This window comes from Centropristis striata, chromosome 4 (genome assembly GCF_030273125.1).
Source record: "Centropristis striata isolate RG_2023a ecotype Rhode Island chromosome 4, C.striata_1.0, whole genome shotgun sequence".
NCBI lineage: Eukaryota > Metazoa > Chordata > Actinopteri > Perciformes > Serranidae > Centropristis > Centropristis striata.
This window is the reverse complement of record NC_081520.1, coordinates 38,589,406-38,614,127: the sequence shown is the minus strand read 5'-3', so window position 1 is coordinate 38,614,127 and position 24,722 is coordinate 38,589,406. Positions and strand designations below refer to the sequence as shown.

At 39.3% G+C, this 24,722-nt stretch overlaps 1 protein-coding gene across 1 annotated transcript in view; it reads left to right on the top strand.

Annotated features, from left to right (window-relative positions):
• The window catches only part of arhgef12a (Rho guanine nucleotide exchange factor (GEF) 12a), a 46,192-nt gene that overhangs the window by 7,542 nt on the left and 13,928 nt on the right, over positions 1–24,722 (top strand). Inside the window, exons 2-18 of the mRNA XM_059330851.1 lie at positions 7,725–7,745; positions 10,059–10,150; positions 12,340–12,405; positions 16,761–16,859; positions 18,049–18,098; positions 18,804–18,861; positions 18,957–19,129; positions 19,675–19,752; positions 20,131–20,250; positions 21,101–21,208; positions 21,559–21,693; positions 21,804–21,905; positions 22,767–22,877; positions 22,971–23,069; positions 23,527–23,569; positions 23,898–24,003; positions 24,123–24,260. Of these exons, the coding sequence (XP_059186834.1) occupies positions 7,725–7,745; positions 10,059–10,150; positions 12,340–12,405; positions 16,761–16,859; positions 18,049–18,098; positions 18,804–18,861; positions 18,957–19,129; positions 19,675–19,752; positions 20,131–20,250; positions 21,101–21,208; positions 21,559–21,693; positions 21,804–21,905; positions 22,767–22,877; positions 22,971–23,069; positions 23,527–23,569; positions 23,898–24,003; positions 24,123–24,260 (1,599 nt within the window). The remainder of the gene's footprint in view (positions 1–7,724; positions 7,746–10,058; positions 10,151–12,339; positions 12,406–16,760; positions 16,860–18,048; positions 18,099–18,803; positions 18,862–18,956; positions 19,130–19,674; positions 19,753–20,130; positions 20,251–21,100; positions 21,209–21,558; positions 21,694–21,803; positions 21,906–22,766; positions 22,878–22,970; positions 23,070–23,526; positions 23,570–23,897; positions 24,004–24,122; positions 24,261–24,722) is intronic.

Sequence of the window (24,722 nt, the reverse complement as noted above, 5' to 3'; positions counted from 1 at the left end):
GGATATCTTGCTTGTAAATCCTCTATTCACCAACACATTGATTCTTGAAACAGATTTGTTCTTGTTGTAAGTGCACACATATCTCTGGGTAATCTTTATCAGAGGTGGTTGATATTTAGAAGCAGCAGTAGTTGATGGGGTGGCATATCTGTGGCCTGTTTATGTCCCCTTGGCTGGCTCTCAGAGAGGGGATGCTCTAATTGAATGTTGTCTGTGCGTGTTAGGAGGGGCTGTATTGTAGAGAGAGACCAGCAGCCTGCTGCAGCACCATGATTTATCTTACACTGCCTGTTTCTGCTGATTCAGGGGTTACTAGACAGACTTGCACATCCCTACTCTTTCTCTACAAGAACCACTGTCAGAACACAGGTTCTGTCACCAACCTACAGCCAGGTTGAGTAGGAGACACTGTTTTCCGAATGATTCTTTGGTAGCAGAAAGCGAGGACAGGAAAGAAAGAAAAGTGTAGGGATATCGAAATCATAACAACTGTGCTATTAATCTTCCGTTTGGATTGTTGTCCCATGAATGTCCTGATGTTTCCCCTTTGCAATAAATCACTGCGAATATTAAGTATCATCTTGCATTCAGTGGGAGTAATTTAATAGTTTGAACATTTTATAGCTCGAGAGAGAATGAAGTCTCAGTAAAGTGCTTTTTCTACATGTTGCATCAGCTCAAATGTCATTGTATGGTATGTCTGATTCTAACAGCCATTAGTACATCTTTAACATCATTGCAGGATACCAGATCATACACACAAAGTCTTTCATTCCAGGTGTCCACGTGTCTCTTGCAGACATATCATAACCTATACTGTAGCAGGGCTCAACACTAACTTTTTAAAATGGTTGCTCAGGTTTTGGTTGCTGAAACTAAAAATATGGTTGCCTTCTAGGACACCCTATATTTTGAATAATCAAGATACTATGCAGTGACAAAAAATGATCATAGCTTTCTTACAATAATAAAACACTTTGCAGTTTGTGTTTTATCTGATACTTTATACAGAGTTTGAATCTTGTGCGATATTCGTTTACGTGTCCAACCTCAATCCCTGGTATACAAAATGCTAGTAGTGCAGCTGTTGTCATGTTCTTCATAGATGCCTCAGATTTATTTAAATACCACTAATGCAACAAATATTTAACATGTATTTGTTTGCTGTTTGCTGTTGCTGTCCCTGTCGTTTACATATTAAAAAGTGTTTGCCTCAAATTTGAAGTCAACGGCTCAATTTTAAGCTGATACTCGGTTCAAAGAAGTTAGCCTACTCTTGGATCAGAAATTTTTTTCAGTTTTTTTGCGACAAGGCTCGTGACCAGCAGCAGTGTGGACAGTGTAGCATGTTGAACCACCTCTTTTCCTTCCCCTGTGCTGGAGGACAGCAGACAGCATAGCGTGAAGAAATGTCTATCCCCCGGCCCTCATGTCAGGAATCCTGATGAGGTTTATTGGGGCAGAAAGGGCACTGTTTTCCCCCTGAGGCTGTAGCTTGAGCTCCAGAGCTATTACTCTTGTCTCTCTAACACACCACACCTCTCTGTCTGTGTGTGTCATACACACACTTAATGCTATTTCTTTAAATCTACTCTACACAGCAGTATATGACTAACTGCTTAGGCCACATGTTGAGAGTGAAGTCGGCGTGTTTTATATTAAACTAGTCTATAATACAAAAGGTGTTTTAAAGAAGGAGTATCACTGTGTGGGTGTAGACTGCCTCATTCTCAGTTGCTGGGAGTGGAAAGCAGTGATGTAATTCTGGCTGTGTATTTGTGTGTGCACCCACATTGTGTGACTCAGGTATATAGATTAGATAACAAGCAGTGTGTGTGTGTGTGTTCTCTCCCATTGGCAGACTGCAGGCATGAATCAGGCTGTTGAAGAGACTGTATCATTACACCATTGAGATAGAATCACACACCAGTTTTAAAGAGGTGGCATGAATGGCTGGTTGGCTGGCTAAAGAGGAGATATTGCCAGTTCCATAGGGAACGTGGCAGACCAGTGGCATGACTCAGCATAAACCCAGCTGAGGACGCTGTGCCGTCACCACAGAGTTGCACCCCAGTCCTGCCAAGTTTTCCCATGTAATCTAACATCTGAGGATGTTTTGCATGGTTCTGTTGTATTTCATCTCCTGGAATGGAACACACCTCAGTCTGATCTTTGCAGCCTGCAGGCAACTCCCAAAACTGTCCAAGCTCCGCCTCTCCCAGCCCCAACAACACCTGTGCTGTGAGCTGTTTCTCTGCTTCTGGTTAGACACTCCAGATTACTGCAGCAACTCCATACAGCAAAAACAGCAGCATTGTCTGACAGGAAAAGGTCAGGGGATAGCTTACTTTACCAAGAATCCACATACTTTGTTTTACATCTGATGCATCCTGCCAACTCTTGTTGTCATGATCAGTTTGTGATTTATTTTTGTGTGTGTGTTGGTTCTTTGGTGCTTCTAAATTCAACTTCAAGCTAAACTTTTAATATCTGCCTATGTCTGCTTTGACTCGAAGAGGAACTGAGAGTAACCTGAAGTGCTTCCCCTGAATCTTGCATGAGTTGCTTTAGTTCCTTATTGTTCACTGTTTTCCTTCCTCTTCATTTTGGAAGACCCGTTCACAGAAATGTCTGTGTGTCAGTGAGTCCTGCTCCCTCAGGGCTGCTTGTCCCGCCCTCTTTCACTACTTTTTCTCTCTCATGGTCTGGTCTGGTCCCGTCCCGGCCCCTCTTGCTGCCACTGTTGCTGCAGTTGGCCCAGCTCTGCCACAGTTTTCCATCAAAACACCAAACCTCAATGGAGCATTCAAGCCCAGGCCCGCTCCAGTGCTGCCCCTCCCTCCCATCCCACCCTGTTCTGACTCTGCCTTCTTTCTCCCTCTCTCACTCCCTGCACATTTAATGGCCCTGTCCAGGAAGAGGTCCTAGCTCAGACTTGAATAACTTTATAGCTGGATCTGTAGGATTGAATGAGCTAAGGGAACTTTTTTTAGGAAAGATACTCTTTTTTTAGCATGTTCTCGAGTTTCTTTTAAATCTATGCATGAGCTATAGTCAAAAAGGTCTTTAATTAAATCCATACAAGTAGAACATCTGTAGAAAGATTTACAGTGTCTAAGAAAACATAAAGTGCTGCAGCAGAGCAGAGCTACCATAAGCTGCATATTGATCTTATCTAGGCCTGTAAATACAATGTGATGAGTGATAATAATAACTGAATCCCATTCTCTCGGAGGACACTTTGTAATATCACTTTTGTTCACATTCAGTATGTTTAAATGACAATTAATCTGGCCTTAATCTGACTATAACTGGACAACTGAAGTGCATGTAAACATTAGTCAGACTTTTCCAACTCCGATTAGGACACCCAGATAATGCGATTGGAATAGGATTTTTCTCCGGTATGTATGACAAGACAAGGCATGTACGCATGCTCCGCCCCCACGCTGGCGCATGACCCCGGAACAAAATCAGGTCAAAATCGGTCAGTAGCGATGGCACAAAGTGATGAACTGAGGTCAACAGAAAGGGCGCCATATTAACCCCTGAAACGACACGTTCCTGTCAGTTATTTGATTTTCTAAGTTGCATGTAAACTGGGACAAGGAGAGAAGTCCTATTAGACGGCAATATTGATAGATGCAATGACTGTATCTCACAGTATAAGTGGGTATTTTATAGGGCTGCTATAAGTTAGGGAAAAGTGACAATCACAAAGCTCAAGTTGATGTATTCAAACGGTTCCAAAATGTTGTTTTTTCAAACTTACGTTTACTGCAAGAAAGATTGCACATTATTAATACTTGCCTATTAATTTTCTCTCAGTCAAATAATTGTTCCAGCTCTGTAATGTTCTCGGTTCTGGTGTAAGTTGTTTATTGTTCTTATAACAGAGTAGTAGAGTATATAAAGTATCATTACAGCATGGAACAATAAACGACTGTTTTCTACTGGACAAAGAATTCACTGCTAATGTGGAGCCATTGGGACTTTAGTTTACTAGAGATATACTGTGAAGCTATGTGAGCTACAACTGCGTGTCAATGATACTTTTCAGTGAAAGAGAGACGGAGAGAGAGGCCTTTTAATACGACCAGTCAGCTATGCAGATACTTGAGTCTATAGCCATCAAGATACAAGGCGACTGTGACAAACATCTCCCAGAATTTGCATAGCCGTAACTACGCTATTTAATTTTCCAGCTGCAATAAGAGCTGTATATTCACAGTACTTTGCTTTGGAGGCATATATGACTTTCAGTCAACTGAACTCGCTGCTGCACTGTTGTTAGCATTCATTTATATTGAAAGCACCCATTAAAAAGTGAAAACCCCTCTTCTTATCCACATTAAATGCATTGTTTTAGTCCTATGCAAGCTAGCATAGCAAGTGTCAAACTAGTCTTTCATTTACTCTGTATATAATATTCTAATTAATGTGTTTAGTGTGTTTGTGTGTTAAGCTAATGTGTTTTAGTTTTGCAATACATCTTTTTCCATCTCAATTGTTTGCCATGAAATTTCAGATCGCATAGCAATGCAAACAGGAAAAATGCATGCGAGAGTTGAGCTCTATTCTTTTTGAATTACCGACATGAGTTAACATGTCAGGTATATATTTAACAGCCATTTTCACACATGTAACAGAGGCAAAAGAAAACAGAATCTAAATTCCTGAGGTGTGTAAACCTTTCCATTTCTTTGTAATGCCACATAACTCAGGCAAAATGACTTTACTTGTCAGCTAGCCGCTTTGCTAACATACAGGCCAGGTGCTGAGAAAGACTGCTACTCTTGCAGAAGGAACTGAGTTACACTTCCCTATTGAAAGTAAAAAACTATTTTAATTTGGCTTTGTGATCTCAAAATAGCTGCAGTGATTTTTGTCTCAGACAATTCTCACAGTAGCGCCGATGAAGCATTCAACCAGATTAGTTATGGAAAGTACAACAGATGTCAAGTTTTGTGACTGGAGCAGCCCTTGAACCAAATAATTTTAGTTATTTGACATGTCATTTCTGTACAAATTATTTAGAGTTAATTGTAGTTTTTTCAATGTCATAATTGCACATCACACAGTTGATTACCAGACAACTTTCAAATTCAACAGTTGTATTTGAAGTACAGTTTCTCTGCTGAAGGCCTGCATGCAGCTCTCCCTGCTTCTGATGTTTTCTTTGCCCACAAAGTTGTGATGAAGTTTCTGCATTTTTTTCAGAAAGGTCCTGAGCTTTAAAAAATAATAGTTTTTGTCTCACTATCAGTGCTGCTGTGTTGTGGAGTTCTGCTGTGATGCTGGCGGCTCGTCCTTTTATTATTTTTTAATATTTTCTTTCCCACACTCCATTTGCTGTTTCAGAGTGAAAATCAATGTGACAGCAGCACTTTCATCCACCCGGGCGGAAAGTTGTCCTTAGAAAGTTTATTTTATTTCATTTCAGCCTGCCTTTATTTTTATATTGGAAAAGTGGTTGTCAACCTTAAAAATTGTTTACAGTGAATCAGATCTGGTAGCGAGGCACGACTAGGGACCTTTTGCTGTCGAGCCCTGAAGTGGTTTGTGTGTTTTCACCAACGTGTACGGGAGGTTTGGCAGCTTCTGGATTCGGTGCAGCAGGACATTTCAAAATGTTACTTCAGCATATCCAAGTTTATTAATTATAATCGTGAAACTCGCACGATGGTGATGATGTTCTTTAGACTTACGCAGCAGCAAGCCCCATCACTTTAGATACTCGTATTGTTATGCAAAATTATTTCTTTATTCCAACCTGCAACTTTCTGCTGTATAATTACCTTTTTCCGGCAAAACTGGCATAAATGTCTGGGGTTTTCACCTCTGTATGGCCTTCAGTATTAGATATGCTTGCTCTTTTTTTATTCATTTTTCCAAGTATTTTAAGATACAGAAAACACATTTTAAACATTTAAACATCTCATATTTGCACGACATTATTTCTAAAATTCTAGTTCAGTATAGACATTATAGGCAGCCTGCTGCATCATCCAGCCCCTCCGAACTCAGTTTGCCTGTCACGTTCTCATTTGTTCCTGTATGATCAACCAAGAACAACATCTGCCGACTCAGTTCTGCCGTCCCTGAGCTTGTGTGTACGCATGTCCCAGCTCAGTATGTGTGTGTTTATGTGCTGACTTTTCCATCTCTCCAATTCGGAGGTTTCTTAGGGAGTAGGCTACTTAAACCTAGTTTTTTTTCTGCTGGAGGCTCTGGAACTTATTACAGTCTGAGGCATTTTCATAAACGGGCCATTCAGCTGCCCCTGCATGGCTCTGAATGGGACACACTGTCGCCAGGAGAAAGAGAGTTAATGTGGGCTAGTTAGTCGTGAGTCCTCCCTATTACGGAAGACTGGTGTAGTTATTCATTCTGCTATTCTGTATTATAATACTCAGACTTCAGATTTACATGCTGTTTATTATTGTCTTTGTCTAGTTTACATTTCCATACGCATTTTCTGAAGTGTCAAACCTTAGTTGAAATCAACTGTTGTCCCTTCCACCAAATAAATCCCTGATTAAAGGGTGTGGACTTGACCATAAAGTATAAAAAGGTATTTGTTTGTTGTGGGAGTATTTCCTGGCGTAGACATCCATCTTTTCCATGCTTTCCACTTCATCACTATAAAAACACATTTCTAAATTTAAGCTTTATGTTAACTATGTAACAATATAACTTTCAACCCAGTTGAAGTGGTTTTTCATACTACATGAAGGAGAAGAATGGCAAAACATGTCTCCCTCTCTGAGCTGTGCTGACTGTGCAGACCCCACCAGGAATAATGTAGAGCTGATGGGCCACACAAATATTTGGTATAAAAAGTATTTTCCTTTCACTGGAAATTATTACAGATAAGATATTTGAGTGATATTACCCATTAAATAGCATTGGGATATATTCTCTCAGTGACTTGCAGGGAACAGCATAAAGGGTAATTTTGCCCATGTTTAAGTGACTCTTAGGTCTTTATTTATCCTTCAAGGGTACTGGAGTTAAAATTGCTTGTGTATGAATTGCCAAGTCCATTTGGGTCAGGTTTTGTGATACATTTACACCCACTTATGCTAATGTGTACTCTTTTCAGTCCACTGCAGTGTCAAAATTAAGTGTGACCTTTAGTCTTATGTAGAATTCATTATTTCACTCTGAATATCTTTAAGTCCATAAGGATTTATCCTGAAGATGAGACCTCAAACACCCACTGAAATAATGAAAAGTGCACTGTCCCCTTCATTTTAAAATAAATAAATAAATCTCTAACTTCCTGGAAAACATCACCTTTACCAATATGGTGCTGACATTATCCCTACATTATTTCTTCATAGTGGCAGTGATCAGTCTCAGAGCAGGCTGCCTCGAAGGAAACAGGCCATGGATGTGATTAGGATATGATTATTACAGTCAAGTCATGATGTCCGTGAGGCACTAAATCACAGCACACACACACATACATACACGCAGCTGAGATCTAAGAGGCGGAGGACATTTGACCTGGAAAAGGCTTTAATCTCCAGCTGAAGAACTCTGATGTTTGGTCAGGATTATCATGTTTACCACTATATGGGTCTCAGGGGAAGCTGTCAGCTTGACATCTTGTTTTTCACCCTCCATATAGTCATAAAGAGCCAAGCTTAAGGTTAACTTTGTTACATACAAACATGTTACATGTGAAATACTGACGGTCATTCTGTTTTATCTTGCAGGTTTCCCAAGAAAGCAAACAGGTAAGAATTTTTTTTCCTCTTTTTTTTTGCAAAGTTATATGTAAGTTTATAGGTTGGTAACACTCGTACACACAGGTGGTTTACATACACAGAGCTCAAAATGAGGGAAATGAGGCAGGTTTTACTAGGAACTGCTGTACTGCAACACAGAAGTCTTCAGAGCTTGGACCAAACATACCCTCTTTCTCCCCCTCTTCTCACTCATGTACACACACACACACACACACACACACACACACACACACAGAGTGAGGGACAAAGGGGTCCCTCTTCTGAGGGCGGTCCATCACTGCCTTTCACTGTGAACAGAACAGTGGCCTTTCACAGTTGGGGCCGGTATAGGCAGAGGCAGCCATACATAGCCTCCCAAGGTTCAAGCCGGAGTCTGGCCTTGTAGCACCTCCTCTGAGGAGCGTCCTTTCTCTGGCCTTGCTCCCTGGGCACTCAGCAGAGCGGCTCCACATCCTCTCTGACTGTCACATTATACAGTAGACACACTCAGCACGATTCATACACTAGGAGATCCTTTTGCCACATTATTCTCAATGCTGAAGTGAACAATTGCTGGGTTTGTGTGTTGGTGTAATTCTTCCTGAACCTTCACTTGCCTGCATCTTATGCACATACAAGTGCTGCATGACATTAGGAAAATATGCAACATGCTAGCCTGGGTATACCCAGACTGCCTTGCGCGCTCAAATTTAATTTCGAACCTCCAGACGGTCTGGCAACCAAGCCAGTTTCTTAGCCCTGTTTTAGGGATCCAATCACAGAGTGGGGAGGGACGGCAAGACGATGACGCGTACTACTCGGCACTTGGAAGCTTATAGTTTTCCGGATCCAACATGGCTGCTGCAGATGCGAAACTCTCTTTAGCTGTAGATGGTCTTTTAAATAGTTTAGAGCGAAAGTTGAAAAACGAAAGGTCTCTCAGCGGCTCCGCTGTCCCCCGACTCGTAGCCAGATCACAGGTAGCGCCGGCTAGCGGCGGTAGCGGTGCTACCGGCGGTCACCGCCGGTGATCTGGCTACGAGCCGGGGGACAGCGGAGCCGCCGAGAGACCCGCAGCAGCTTGTTTATTGCCCATAAAATCAGTGGATGTGTGTGGCTGAAGGACATGAGGGGGAATAAAGCGTGAAAATAAATAATCTTGCAGAAAGCGAGAACTGGAGAAGCAAAGCAGCAAACAACACTCTTTCACAGACACACACACAACAAACATCCATTTCTGTTGCTCTACTACGTCATCTGGTATAACTGATCTGATTGGCTAAGAGCTACCTACAGACGCTTTGATAGACATTCTAAGCGCCCAATAAACGGCTCCGGAGGATCGTAAACCACACCTGAAGGGCAGGTGTCCAGACCAAATCTCAAATGAGATTTGGTCTGGTGTTAGCCAGGCTAGCAACATGCTGTAATATTGTTCAATATCATGGTGACGATATAACAGACAATAAATTGGGGCGTCTGTGGCTCAGTTGGTAGAGTGGTCACATACTGATCGGAATGTTGGTGGTTCGATCCCCGACCATGGCAGCCTACATGTCGAAGTATCCTTGGGCAAGATACTGAACCCCAAATTGCTCCCGATGCTGCGTTCATCAGTGTGGGAATGAATTCCCAATGGTGGCAGGTGGCACCAGTGTGCCCTTGTAGCCTCGGCCACCAGTATGAATGTGTGTGTGAACGGGTGAATGAGCATAGTGTGTAGTGTAAAGCACTATATAAGTGCACTCCATTTACCATTTAAATAAACTGTTATTAATGTACTAATGTATAAATGTAATGTATAAATGTACTCAGTTCTTGACTCAGACAAGGGATGCTATGTATTTTTTTCTAAACAGTAGCTGACCTTTGATAACTGATCATTAACCGTTAACCGACAATATTAGGACCTTTCATGCGGAGGTGCTGTTGTTGAAGTGCCTTAAAAGGCGCTCAGCTGTAGCAATGCAAACCTAATGCAAAAACACTCGACAGTAACTGCTGCAAGCAAGTAAACTCAGTGAAAACTAAACTGCGTAGGCTACTGTTGCTGAGGCAGAGCTTTTCTAGCTCAGTCTGTAAACAGGATTGATGAACAAAATCTGACAAACTGAATTTCAGTTGTTATCTGTCCACTGACTGTCCATGAGGCCTTGAATTGACTTTTTCTTTTACTGAGCAGCAGACTTAATTAGTTAAAATTTTAATGACTTATACAATACCAGACTACAGTGTTTAGTATGACAGCACATGCCAACATTTAACCACCTGTCTGTCGTGTGATTATTACCTGTTTCTCACGAGTTCTTCCTCTTTCTCTAGAACCAGCAGCATTCTCAGTAAAGACCACCCCCCAGACAAGAAACCCAAAAGTGAAAAATCCTCAATTCCCTCGAATGAGTTTGACCCTACAGGTAACTTCCCACTTTCGTATTACGTATTCAGGCCCTTTTTCTAATTCACTGTTCTTCTTTTGCTCTTTGCCACATACTCTCTTTCTTCCACCCTGTCCCACTATCTGACTGCCTCATGCATTTCTTTTTCTGTCTGTCTCTCTCTGTCTCTCTCTCTGTCTCTCTGTCTCTCTCTCTCTCTCTCTCTCTCTCTCTCTCTCTCTCTCTCTCTCTCTCTAACACACACACAAACATGGTCTTATAAAACAATTGTGCTGATGATGGTTTGCTTGATGCAAGGCATGCTGGGTTGGTGAAAGGTTGTGTGTGTATCTTGCTCTATGCTTTGTGCTCTCTATGAAAACTGTACATTGATTTTACTTGTGTGGTCTGATCTGAGATAAATGTTTCGAGTCTCACCACTGGAGCCTAACAACTCATTTTGAACAGGAGTTGGAATTCTCTTTGTGCTAATCCAACTAATGGACAGTAAAATGTATCTTTAATGGCTATGTCTGCATTACACTTCTTTATATCAACTGTTTGGCAGAAGCTTACGTTGCGTTACATACTGCAGGTTTTAAGTCTGATAAGCAAAGAAAGGTTTGATGATTATTGGACCTTAAAATCTGCAGCTGCATGTTTAACGTCCACATGGTTCTTGTTGTTTTACATAAATCAGTGCACTGTGGGTTTTGTATGTTCAAAGAGGTTGGGTGGTCTCGATGCATACTTGAAGGGCACAAAAAGCCACTAAGCCTGTTATGCACAACAGTTTTAAGTTTATTGCAGGGTAAGCTTGTTAGGGTTCAGAAACAGACTAGTTTGATATGGTGACACTCCCTGTGGTATTTGTCAGCAATCAGGGCAGTATGATTTGAGATATGGCTGAAGCTTCTGTATTCAAAACAAAATAGAAAATCCTCTCTACCACATGGTGGCTTATCTCTGTATGATGCAACAAAACATAGACAAGATGTGCTTTCTCAGTGGTTACACAAGACACGCACTTTGTTGCATGTCTGTGTGTAGCACCACACTAAAACCTTTTTCCATGTACTTCTCTCATGGTTTGGTCCATTTTTGGAATCATGCAGTGATTAAACCAAGTGCAAAGTAACCACAAAAAATCAAATCATTCTTTATTTAGCTGAAACCTTCATCTTAAAGTCTTCCTCAGAATATTATTTCTTGACATGATTCATTTTTTTAATTTATGTCATGACTTTTTGCATGCCTGCATGGTGTTAGTCTCTATTTCTGTTTTCCCCTTTTTAGTTATCTGCAAGTTGCATGAACTGTTTTAACAATCTTTTTCCAGATTTTCTCCTGGTTGCACCTTTCTGTCATAATTTCAAAGTGATTTTGTTTTATTAGAGATGGGCAGGAGGAATCAGATGCTAACACTGGCTCCTGAGATTCACATGTTTCCAAATGAAACATGTCATTTTAAGTTAGTTATTATCTTTAAAGGCTTAAACGATACTGGGCATTAAAAAAAAAAGGCTTGGACCGGTTCCTCCTGTGTTATTGGCTGCAACCTGGGGTTGTTTATTTTTATCATCAGTTATTTTACCACAGCTTGTAAAAGCACCTTCTGGTGTTGATAGATAGACCTGAAAGTGCTTTAGTGCAATTTCACCATCCGGGTCTTCATTCTGTTAAAATGCAGTGCAATTTGAGCACACATGAGGCCTAAACCTCAGTACAAGTTATGTAAGACCATTGAAGTATTATCAGAATTTTTGGTCCATTTTGGTCCATTTTATTCATCTAATCTGCACTCAAACCAGTTAAGCCCATGGTTTTAATGCATGACACAAGTTTGGAAAAAGGGGCCCCTGTCATTTAAGTCCCAATGAATTGGTAGAGTGCCACCTGTAGGATTGGAGGTATTTTAAAAAGGGCACTTTCACCAAAAAACAAGCTGGTCCATTTTTAGTGTCTGCACTCCTGCCTGTCCAAACCATTATGTTTTATTAAACTACCTATTTGTTCATTTATTTATTTTTTCTTCTCCATGATTGTTTCTCCCTCATGATTTTCTCTTTCCTGTTTTGTGTTTCCTTTCCTTGTATTGGTTCTTGTTTTGTTTGTTTGTGTGTATGTGTGTGTGTGTGTGTGTGTGTGTGTGTGTGTGTATGTGTGTGTGTGTTTGTTTGCTGCTGTGCTGTCTGCGCTGTGGTCTGCGTGGTGGGGGCTGTGAGCAGAAGCTCTGGTGGTGCAGAAGAGTGGCAGCAGCAGTGTGCTAGCAGAGGGGAAGCCTGAGTCCTGTGGTAAGATGCTCTTGCTGGAATGGCTGGTGTGACAGCTGCATCTATACATGCTTCAGATCGGGGTGTGAAATTGCCACTAGATTGTTTCTTATCAAATTGTAGATAGTTTGTTTTATGCACAGTGATAGCAAAATAGTTGCATTTATTTCAATCATTTTTAATCATTATAATATTTGACTTCATGGCCAAAGGTCTGAGTTGCATGTCCCTTTGAGTTTGTTGCAGAATCAGCTCAACAGGGATATATCAAGATATGATATATCTGCTTTCTTTCAAAAGTTAACTCATGGTGAAGAAAAAAATCAGTACACAGTTTAAATTGCAGTAACTAAACTTTCTGATATTTTCTGCATGTTTGTGCCCCTCCAGCAACTAAAACCTGATTGGATGTGGTTTAACAGGCTGCAACTATTATTTATTATTATTTAATTCACAGTGTGATGTTTTGGACATTTTTAATTTAGTTGCTATAAACTGAAAAAGAAAAGCAGAAAATCTATTGAAAAGCTGTAAATAGTAAAAAAAATGTTTTTGACATTTTTGCTTGAAAATTTTAATTATTATTTTGTTTCTACTTTTGAGATGATGTCATTGAGAAATGGTATTAGAGATCAAATTATTATATCTCTTGGTGCAGCAGCAAAGTGTAAGCAGTGCATATTGCTCCATGTAACACTGTTGAACAAAGCAAATATTACTATAATTATGTATGGCCAGCATCTGGTGTTTCCAATCACCAAATTTGCAGTCTGTGTACTTGTTTATTAGCTAAACAGGCTGAGTGATGACTTTACCACTGTGTGAGATATTTGGATTTAAATACTCTCAAAATAAAAACATATATATATTTATTTTTGTTTATTTTTATTTTTATTTTTATTTTTATTTTGAGACCTATATAAACCATGGAAACTCTTCAAAACTCAGTCCATGAATGTTTTAGTCAAATTTTCCACCGTCCACTGTCACTATTGGAATCATGGTAGAAGACCATAGCAGCTGTGCTCAGTACTACTTAAAAGATACATCTGGATTACCAGGATGCAGTTGCACGGTTTACTTTTAAACCATAATCCCACACTTGAGTCAGGTCCTAATGTTCATATTAAATTTCAGTGATCATCTAAATGGGATTAGAAATTAAGCTCACACAAAAAATAATACATGCATGCTTACAGGGACTTACTTTCTCTCAGAGTAAAGCCAAGCGCCCACTGAACAAAGTGACCCTGTTCTTTCTCCTGCTTCTCACATCATTAGAGAGACTTTTTAGAGAACTGGTCAAATAAGTAAAGATTTCCTCTGAAATTAGTTCTCGAGAGTGCCTGACCTCATATACAGTGAATTGAAAAAACAACTTGTCAGGGCTGCTGGTGTCTAGTCTCTGTCTAGGCCACAGTTTATCAAGATAATCATCTATTATCACATTCATCAAAGCATAGGTGTGTTGTCTGTCTGGTTGAATCAGTTATCTACAGTGTGTCTGGTCTCGCACCAATTTAGAATCGAAGAAATTAAAAGATGAAAAGCGATGAAAACACTTGAAGCTCTGATGTTTTGACTTTTAGATTTAAGGGAAAGTGGTCTGACCTTTGTGTGAAATATTCTAATGAGTTTTCTTTTTGGTTGTGTTTGTGGGGCTGAAGGTACTCTGTCAGAGTTAAAGGTCATTTTATTCTCCAGAGTACACTTCCTTGTGTTTCAGCAAAGGGTGCTGATTACGGATCAGTCAAACCTCTGAATAATACATGAGCTCAGATGGATAAACCTGATCAGCGATCATGTCAGCGCTCCCACTCCCCTTAGCTTATAAATACCAACCAAAGATAAAATACGCTGAAGCATAAAACACAGGCGGTAAGAGATCAACATCTAGAGGCAAATTCACACCGGCTCTTTAACCCATATGGCTTCATCTGTTTCCTTGACACCCCTTTCCCTTCCCCCTGCTCCCTGAGCTTTACCTTCCCCTCTCTCCACACCCCTCCCCCCAGCCTGGGGCTTTTGGCTCCCCTAACCTCTCTCCATGTATTAGCTCCTGTTCCTTCCACTCTCCAACCCCCACCCCACCACTACCCTTATCGATCGACTCACCTCTCTGGTTGATTCTGCACTAGGAACCAACTCAAGGGTCACCTTACTCAGTTTGGGTAACTGATTAAAGCTGCTCTATAGAGATTATTTAAGATAACCTGCTATGATTGGAAAATTAACTTACTTCAACCTTACCTTTTTTTTAAATATTTGAGCATTTTGCACTCTTTAGTTTGTGATCTCTTGTGTGTACTCTCTTGAAAGTCTAGTCAGTGTCAGCCAGACACTAGATAAGCTCTAATCTCCTCTTGCTACGCTACACCTCATAAAAAACCTGAAAAGTAACGTTCCTCCTGCTGGAGACTACAACCGAAAGTGTCGTTGGGGTTTCAAGCATCACCTCACACAGAAGGACCATCATCATTAGCATTTAAGTTTTAAGTTTAAGTTTATTATTCCTGTTTGGTGGTTTGTCACCAGAGTTACCAAACCGAGTTAGAAGAAAGTGTGAGACTTTTGGAAATATGCTGTTAAAGGATATTTTCCCATGTTTTTCAAAACAATACTTGCATGCCCATATGCACCAGTTCCTACTTTCTCTGTGTCCTTGAGTGAGACACTGAACTCCAAGTTGCTCCCCAGGCGCTAAATACAGTGACCCCCTGTTCCTGATGCTTAGTATGTGTTAATGCAGAGATCAGAACAACATACACATGTTGTGCTGTGTACAGTACAGGCCAAAAGTTTTGACACACCTTCTCATTCAATGCGTTTCCTTTATTTTCATGACTATTGACATTTTAAATTCATCAAAACTATTAATGAACACATGTGGAATTATGTACTTAACAAAAAAGTGTGAAATAACTGAAAACATGTCTTATATTCTAGTAAGCAAAGGGTGGTTACTTTGAGGAATCTAAAATACAAGACATGTTTTCAGTTATTTCACACTTTTTTTGTTAAGTACATAATTCCATATGTGTTCATTCATAGTTTTGAGGCCTTCAGTGAGAATCTACAATGTAAATAGTCATGAAAATAAAGAAAAACGCATTGAATGAGAAGGTGTGTGTCCAAACTTTTGGCCTGTACTGTATGTTGTGCTATGTACCACTGTAAGTAAAAACAAATGAAATGTCTTTCTTTCTTTCACTGTGTATTGAAAGCATCATTGGTCACTGTAATTGTTCTTTTTGTCCATAAAGTTCCGTTATTAAAGTCATTTCACTCTAGCTAATGGAGGACAAAAGCAACACGGACAGTAGGAAGAAATACAGAGATCAATATTAATTTTAAGGTATATATATATGGGGATGTGAGTATTGTCATTTGAAAATTTTTAAACCATCCCTTAAACGAGAGATCTATTCCCACATCCTTAAAGCTTGGGTTGGGCAGATTTCTAGGGAATAGGGACAGCTGCTCCATTTTCGGGCAGTTTCTGGAGCTGGTCACTGCCTACGTAGCTTACTTTATCATGATAGAATCACAAATATCTGGAAAAATGACCAAATCTACAAAATCTGCAAGTCAACAAAACTGGACAACAATCTAAAGCACTTCTAGTGTGCAATGAAGCTGTTCGGAGGACGTAATCATTGTCAATAGACAGGAGAGACTCCATTATTTAATCTTTTCATTTATGATAAAACAAAAGGGGGGGAAACACAACATTTGAATGCTGATTTGGATTTCAATTAACATAATAGTGATGATCTGGGATCAGCTCCAGTTGCTTTGCAGCTGAAGTTAAATTGTAACTTTTAATTCATTGTTTGCCATTAAATCAGGCTTTCAACATTTGAAGGCACATGCACATGCATTTGTATCTGTACAACAGGTAATAGGTAAGCCCAATCCATGATATGACCTGGGATTGGCAAAAGTCTCCCATCGTGGGCTAGATTTTCTAAAGCAATGAAAACCGACCTAAGAAGAAGAAGCAGAAGTGCCATTTTTCTCTCCGATCACTTCAGTAACAACATGCTGAAAGTTATCATGGAACTTTTGCCATTTGACACAAAAAAAAAATGCCAACCCCAGCTTTAAGTGAAAACCACTTGCACAACATATTCCATGACTCAAGTGTAAAAAGTATTATTCCAAACTGTATGAGCCTAGCAAAGTGTGGTTATTGTCACTGAATTGAATCCCTTCACAATCCACGTTTCAGTGTATTAAAAAAATTCTGTTTAGGATTAAATACAAGGCTGAGGGTTAAGTTTTATTTGACTGGCTCCAGTGAGTTAAGTATATTTCTGTAGGTGACTTCCTGGTCCTTTTTAAAACACTGTTATGTCTCTCTGTCTCACTTGCAGGTCTGGTCCAGCGATGTGTAATCATCCAGAAAGATGAAAATGGCTTTGGGCTCACTGTCAGTGGTGACAACCCAGTGTTTGTGCAGCTTGTCAAAGAAGGTAAGGTGGAGTTTCAAACTTAAAAGGACAAAGAAAAAGATGTTGTTACAGTGACTACTTCTGGTCTAAGCAATTGCAATAGAGACGTGGGCTCCATTTTCACGCTCTGACATCAAACTGTCATGGTAGTTTGCTCTGAACTCACAGATGAGAGGGGTAATTGGGACTCATCCACCACCACCACCACCACCACCTCCACCACTCTGGCACTTACTTAGAGAAGTGAAGCCAATGACTGTATATTTCCTCCTCACTAGTTTCACAGTAGCTGAAGCTTCTGCTTTATCATGTCGTCTTTTAAAAAGGGGACTTTGACAGGATACTTATGTGATCCCCGGCCGTCTTTCACTGTCTGTAAAGGATGATGTGGGCTCTTATCAGGTCACAAAAACATTACACGGTCTGTACAGTAGAGGAGAGAGACGGAAGAGGAAGGAACTGATCGAGGACTTTTGTTGCACTGTCATCAGTGCTTGGCAGTGTTTAACTCTCCCTGTATGGCTCCCCACTTGTGCTTTTGTCACTGACTCAACACAAAGAGCAATCTCTTTCGTTTCATTTGAATAATTCATACAACCCCCTTTTCATTTCATCGTGAGCTGAGAAGCAAACAAAATGTATCTGTAGTGTCTTGCTGCAGCTTTCCCCCCATTCATGCTTCTGTTAAGGTTTAAAACCAACAAGATGAAGTAAACCTCACCCCGGTAAAAGGTCAAATCCAAATATCTAATCGCAGAATAGAATAGAAAAGTCACGCCTACTCTTAAACTAATCAGACAGGATTATGTCCTTAGTTCAGTGATATTAGTTTTAATGTCCATACTAATACAAAACTGTATTTGGGTGGCAGGATACTTCAGCTGTATGCTGCTGACTATAGAGTCAGACGTGGATCTCATAATAACCTGTCTCATGCCTAAATCCCTTTGTTTTGGGTGGAGCTGTGAAACAGGTCCTTCTCGTAATATAACCACTGTTATGGTCTTTCAAAATAGCACTCAAATTGTCACTGTGCAACATCTGGTCTGTCGAGGCTATATGGTGTATTTATTATGCAGATATATCAACAATTGCACCATGAAGCAGTATGTCTTATGTGTTTTTCCTTCATCCATTTCACTCTTTTATTTGTTCTGTTTCACTTGTCTCCTCTGTTGCTCTAACACTCTTTTTTCTCTCTGTTTGCCAGATGGGGCTGCTATGCGGGCAGGTGTTCAGACAGGAGACAGGATCATCAAGGTATTGTGTTCATCTGCCTCCATGTCTTTAAACCACTAACGTCACTGTTTTCTTGTCCAAGGCCAATAAAGAGGCTGTAGGCTGCCACCTTCTGGTCAGTCACAAGCTCTACTCTCTTGATGCTGCATCTGAGAGCAGAGTGAGATGTCAAATTGGGGGTGGGCGATATGGCCCTAAAAGAATATCACGATATTGCAGGCATTTTTTGCGATAATGATATTCTTGAAGATATTAGGAGATGCCTAAAAAGATATAGAAAATGTATAAATAAATAAAAATCTAAAATGTAGTGTGAAGTGCAAATCTCAATAGTTGCCAAATACAAAAAAATTACTCTCGACTCTTGAATATAAGCAAATAATAAAAATAACCATTTAGGGGTTCCGGGGGCATATTTTAATGAAATATTGTAAAGGAGAATAAAGGTTCTTATATGTTTTATTTAAGGCATCTTATTTTGACAGTCTTCTTGTAAATTCTGTGGCGGATTCTCTTAACACACTGTGCTCTTATTTTGAAAGCTGCAAAACAACTTTAACCACTTCATCAAGAAGTAGGAATGTTGCCAATATCCTGATATGCATTTTTTTAACCATAAAAAAAAACATTGATATTATCGTGAACGATACGATATGGCACACCCCTATGTCAAAATGTCAAAGCTTGTTTTTTAATTCTCATCACAGTATCATTGCTGTCTTCCAGGTTAACGGGACCCTTGTTACACATTCTAATCACATTGAGGTGGTGAAGCTTATCAAATGTAAGTGTCTCAGTGTTTGTTTTCTGGCAAAAGCAACATTTAAAACCTGAACCTTTATGTAAAACTGACTCTTTGCTTTGATTTCTCCATTCTAGCGGGCTCCTATGTGGCCCTCACAGTATTGGGGCGTCCTCCGGGGCTCGCCCAGATCCCCTTGTCTGAAGCAGAGTCTCAAATGTTGGGCCTTAGCATTTCCTCTCCAAACTCCCCAGCAGCTGAACGCCCCTACAGTCCTCTGGACCGCTTCTCCTCCACTCAGACACCATGGGTACTAAAGACATTAGTTACTCTTTCTATTTTTTTCTTCCATTTCATATTGAAGGTTTTCTCCAGGATAATCTGTGTCTTTCTCTTACCTCTAAATTTAAATTATGGTGTGGCTTCTCTATACCTCATCCTTTCTTGTACATTCTCTGTATTCTTACAAATTTAGAAAACATACAGTCATGTAAAAAATTACAAGACCACCCTTTTTCTCCAATTTCTTTCATTTTAATGCCTGGTACAACTAGAGGTACATTTGTTTGGACAAATATAATGATAACAACAAAAATAGATCATAATAGTTGAATTTAAAAGCTGATATCTAGCCTTTTTCCATGTTTTTCTTGATAATAACCAAAATCATTATCATTATGATAATTTGTCCAAACAAATGTACCTCTAGGTGTACCAGGCATTAAAATGAACAAGAAATTGAAGATAAATGGCGGTCTAATAATTTTTTCCATCACTGTAATTTGCTTGAATGCTTCTCATCTGTAGTTCCTCCATTTGCTTTTCAACTTTCCTCATTGTTTTGTTCCCCTGCAGGATGAAAATAGCAGCGTCTGCAACCTGAGGGTTGACATGTTGCAAAAGATGCTCTCAAAAGAGCAGCAGGAGCTGCAGGTTAGCAAAACAATCACTGCCACTTACTGTCTATTGTTTTATTGGTAGCTGTTTGCAAAGCATGCTAATTTGCGCCATCTATGGCGGAGTTATGTGTATCTAAAACCTCTTTAGGAATCTATCATGTTATTATCTGTGTTGAAAATGAAAGGATCAGCTGCCATCCGTCTTTAAATAGAACATTGCTTTGGGTAGGAGGCTGGTAGTATGTGTACACTTGATAAGACCGCTGCTTTCATGCCATAATTTGAGACAGTATTTTTCTAAATAGCCCACGCTTCAGACAAGCATAAGACATGTTTAATTTGCCCGACTGTATACAAACAGGATACAAGTGGTCCTGATTGCTTGTTTTGATTTCACTCTCTTGCTGTAAAGGCCATGAAGGATGAGTACAGCAGGAACCCCTCCCCCAAACTACTGAAAGACATCCAGGAAGCTAAGAAACACATTCCTCAGCTGCAGGGTCAGCTCTTCAAGGCCACAGGGGCAACACAGGTAGAGCAAATAACCACCCCGTTAACTAACTCCCTCCACATACTCACATACTGAATAGGGTATCTAGGGACACTGGTTTACCAGCAACATCCAAGCAGTCTTTGTATAATTTTGTGTGGAGTGTTTAGGGATCGCTCCAGACAAACATTAATCCTAATCTCATCAGAGGATTAGGCTTTCTCTGTGGGAAGCCACTCTTTTGTGTCTGTGTGACAGCTTATTTTATAAACATCACTCATTGAACCTTGTGTTATGTATGTCAGCATAGTCTGCTCTCTCAGTTTTAAATATCATATTTTAAGAGATTACATTAATATACTTACTAATGCATACATTTATTATATACAATCATGGAAAAAAAATACTAGACCATTGTTTTATTCAGTTGTTTGTTCATTTTAATACCTGGTACAACTAAAGGTACATTTGTTTGGACAAATATAATTATAACAACAAAAATAGCTCATAAGAGTTTAATTTAAGAGCTGATATCTAGACATTTTACATGTTTTTCTTAAAAATAACCAAAATAATTATTAAGAAAATAGCTAGATATCAACTCTCATATTAAACTCTTATGAGCTATTTTGTTGTTATCATTATATCTGCCCAAACAAATGTACCTTTAGTTGTACCAGGCATTAAAATGAACAAGAAATTGAAGAAAACATGGGTGGTCTAATAATTTTTTCCATAACTGTATATTATATATATATTGTATTACCAGTGTAGTCTGTCCTAAAACATGTTTCATTCTGGACTCTGTGAACTTTTATGAATTTATGAGCAATTATGCTGCTTATATTTAATATATATTTATATATAATCCTGTGTTTATGTGGATCTGTAGGAGGCTGTTCCAGGTGATGAAGCAGATGATGGTAGCATGTTTGAGACCGAGCACACTCCAGTCTCTAAGGGAGACAACAGTACAGACCTGTCCTGGAGCAGCACTCCTGTGAGTTTCCAACATTACTAGCCAACATCATTAAAATTTCCCTCTGAACTTTATATTAAACCTCCATTCCAAGACTAGATAAGAGTTGAGAACAATGGATTCAAGGCCTTGGGCCAAATTAAATGGGTTAAATCAGCCTTAATTAGCTCTGCTTAGCTTTGGCTACTTTAGATCTAGATGGATTTGGAACACCAGTGAAAGCATGATAAGTGTATGTATTGATTCTGCATTCAAAATGCTGTTGGTAATGTATGATACCTAATGGAATAAATTATTTGGCAACAGGAATTTTCATTTGTTAAATTCTGATTAATGGAGAATACAATGTTGTTATTCCGTCCCACCTCCAGATCTCTCGTGTATTTGGTCCTGGGTCTCCAGAGAGCCTTTACACAAGAGAGTCATCCTGCCCCAGCCCAAAGAGCACACCCAGAAACAGCTTCAACTCCTGCCATTCTCCAGAGGCAGAGGAAGCCACTGACCTGGTAATGAACTCAAAAACGACTTTATTGTAGATTAGATATTATCTGATGGTGCAAGTGTATCCCAAAAAAAACAACAAAAATTCCACAAGGTACCACTTTTTTCTCCTCAGGACTCACTGTCCCCTACCACAGTCAGCAGTCCCTCTTCCTCCCGCCTCGTCTCACAAATTATTGGAGCTGAGGACGATTATTTTGATTCGGACCAGGAGCAGGTATTTCACCACAGGGCGATAATAACATCTGTGTCAATCATAATAGATAGATAGATGGATAGATAGATGGATAGATAGATAGATAGATAGATAGATAGATAGATAGATAGATAGATAGATAGATAGATAGATAGATAGATATACAAGAAGAAATACTGCACGATATTTACATACATTTAAGTATTAACAGTGCAATATCAGTGCATGTGTATGAAAGTGTATGAAACGGCCATGATTGATTGATTGATTGATTGATTGATCCCAAGCTGGGAAATTACAGTGTAGCAGCAGCATTACACACAGAGACAATGACAACACAATTAAATAAAAAGAACAACCTAGGCATACTTCAAGCAATAAAATATAAAAATACAATAAAATACAGTAAAATACAATAAAAATACAATAAAATGTAATGTAAAAATAAAGTGTCTAAAAAAGGAGTATGTATTAAGGAGTAGAATTCCAGTGCAGAATAAATATGAATATGCAGTATAAAAATGTTGGTGCCGTGAAACAATAAGGTGCAATGAACAGTGTGCATAAAAAAACCACATAAAGTGCATAACAACGAAATGTAATGAACCAGGCTATTTGTTATTGTACAGTGTGATGGCATGTGGCAGGAAAGATTTTTTATGTCTGTCCCTATGACAGCGGAGCTGGAGCAGCCTGTGAGAGAAGGTGCTCTGCTGTCTTTCTACTGTAATATCATTCAACATATCAGTGATATTCAAAATACTTAAAAAATAATATTCAAAAAAGGCGTGACACAGTAATTGAAAACTTTTATTTGTGAAACAAGGTAAAACATATTCAAACTTCTTGCATGTGCAAACTTTGTTGCTGTTTCTGTTCCAGACAAACGGCCAGTGTAACAACTTTAACAGCATTGAGCAGCTCAAGTCTCGTCCCGCCCACCTCGCAGCCTTCCTTCACCATGTCATTTCTCAGTTCGACCCTGCTCCTGTGGTAAAGACTCTCTTTCTTCACACCTTGTTAAAAACTTTAATGTATTTATTCCATGCAGCCTCACTTTTTTCTAAATGAATCTTGTGTCCTCAGCTGTGCTACCTCTATGCTGACTTCTACAAGCAGACAAACTCCAAAGAGACCAGACGGGTGTTTATGGACCTCCACACCTTCTTCATTGACCGTGGAGCAGTAAGTATAGATTTTTGTTTCCATAGTGAAACTCGTCCAATGTTAATCTGTCGGATGGTCACACGAGATGCACACGGTACGTCACTGATTAGATTTTGACAAAAACGGGTGAGATCTTGCATGTCACCACATGTCAAAACAACACTAATTACACCAAGGACGCTCCTGGCATCTGTTATTGTTGTCTTTATATCTCAAATTCCAATCTGCAACACCATGATGAGATTTTTTGATGAATCATAGAACTAATCCATGTGATCAGAAAACTCATCATTTTCACATTTAGCACCAAATTGCCTGTGTCACATTTACAGGTTAGAATAAGGTGATATTGTTGTTACTAGTTCATGACATGTTTTTATTATGAGATAAATTAGTGATTTATGATTTATGATCTGCACTCACACCAAAATTTTAAGTCGTTAAAATATTAAACTTTTTTTTGCTTTTTTAACAGAATTTGAAAGTTGCTGTTCCTGAATCCATCTCTACTGATCTTGGTAAATATTTCATGTTGTGCTTTTGCTTTATTTGTTTCTCTGCCCACTCTCATTTTTAGTAGACTATATTTTTTTAATTACAGTAAGCTTTTGTGATTCTTTGGCTTACTTCAACCTTTTGGCCATCCTCATTATAAAATCCCTGTAAGCCATGCACACTCCGGACTCAATGTGAGGTGTTAAGAAATCAAATGCTCTGATGGCTTGGAAAGTATTGCTTAACTTTAACAGCACACATAAATGTGCACTTGACATAATCCTATTAAAGACTTGGCATACAGTATATATGAGTGTGTGTGTGTGTATGTGTGCGTGTGTGTGTTTACAGACCGGCGGCGGACAGAATTGATCCCTGAGGAAATAAATAGACAACATGTTCAAACACTGCAGGACTCTCTGCTCCCTGATATCCAGAAGAACCTCGAGGATTTCAGGTAAACTTGTCAGCTCTGAATCTTTTTTTTTTCATCGAATGGTAGGTCCTGATTAATTCACATCAAGTAAAAAAGGCATTATCAACTCAGTATATGACTTTATATGTTGACACATGTAGGCAGAAGCGCAGTATGGGCCTAACGGTGGCTGAGGTAGAGCTGGCCAGGCTGGACCAGGAGAGGGTCAGAGACCGAGTCACCATGGAGCGAGAGCGCTCGTATGCTGAAAACATCATCACCAAGATAGAGGATATCCTGTAAGTAGCACACGCGCACACACACACACACACACACACACACACATTCTTGTACTTCTATCTTTGTGAGGACCCTCATTAGAACAGTGAATTCCCTTGCAAGGTCATAATAGTTTTGGATTTTTCATTAGTTTTAGTTTTAATTTTGTTGTGAGTTTTTGTTTTCAATTTTAGTTAGTTTTAATGAGTTTTTAGAGTGAGTTTGCTAGTTTTAGTTTAGTATTTATTTTTTTGAAATGTTTTAGTTTTAGCTGAGTTTTAATTAGTTTTAGTTTTTTTGTAATGGGGTATTTGTTTGGTGGGAGATTAAAAGAGGTCACAGTAAATTTTGCCTTTATTTCCTTTGCCTTATCCATCTTCATTATGTATGAAAAAAGTTGAATGAATGACATTTTCACTATAATTTTAGTTAGTTTTAGTTCGTTTTGTAACCACACAATACCGTTTCAGTTAATTATCATT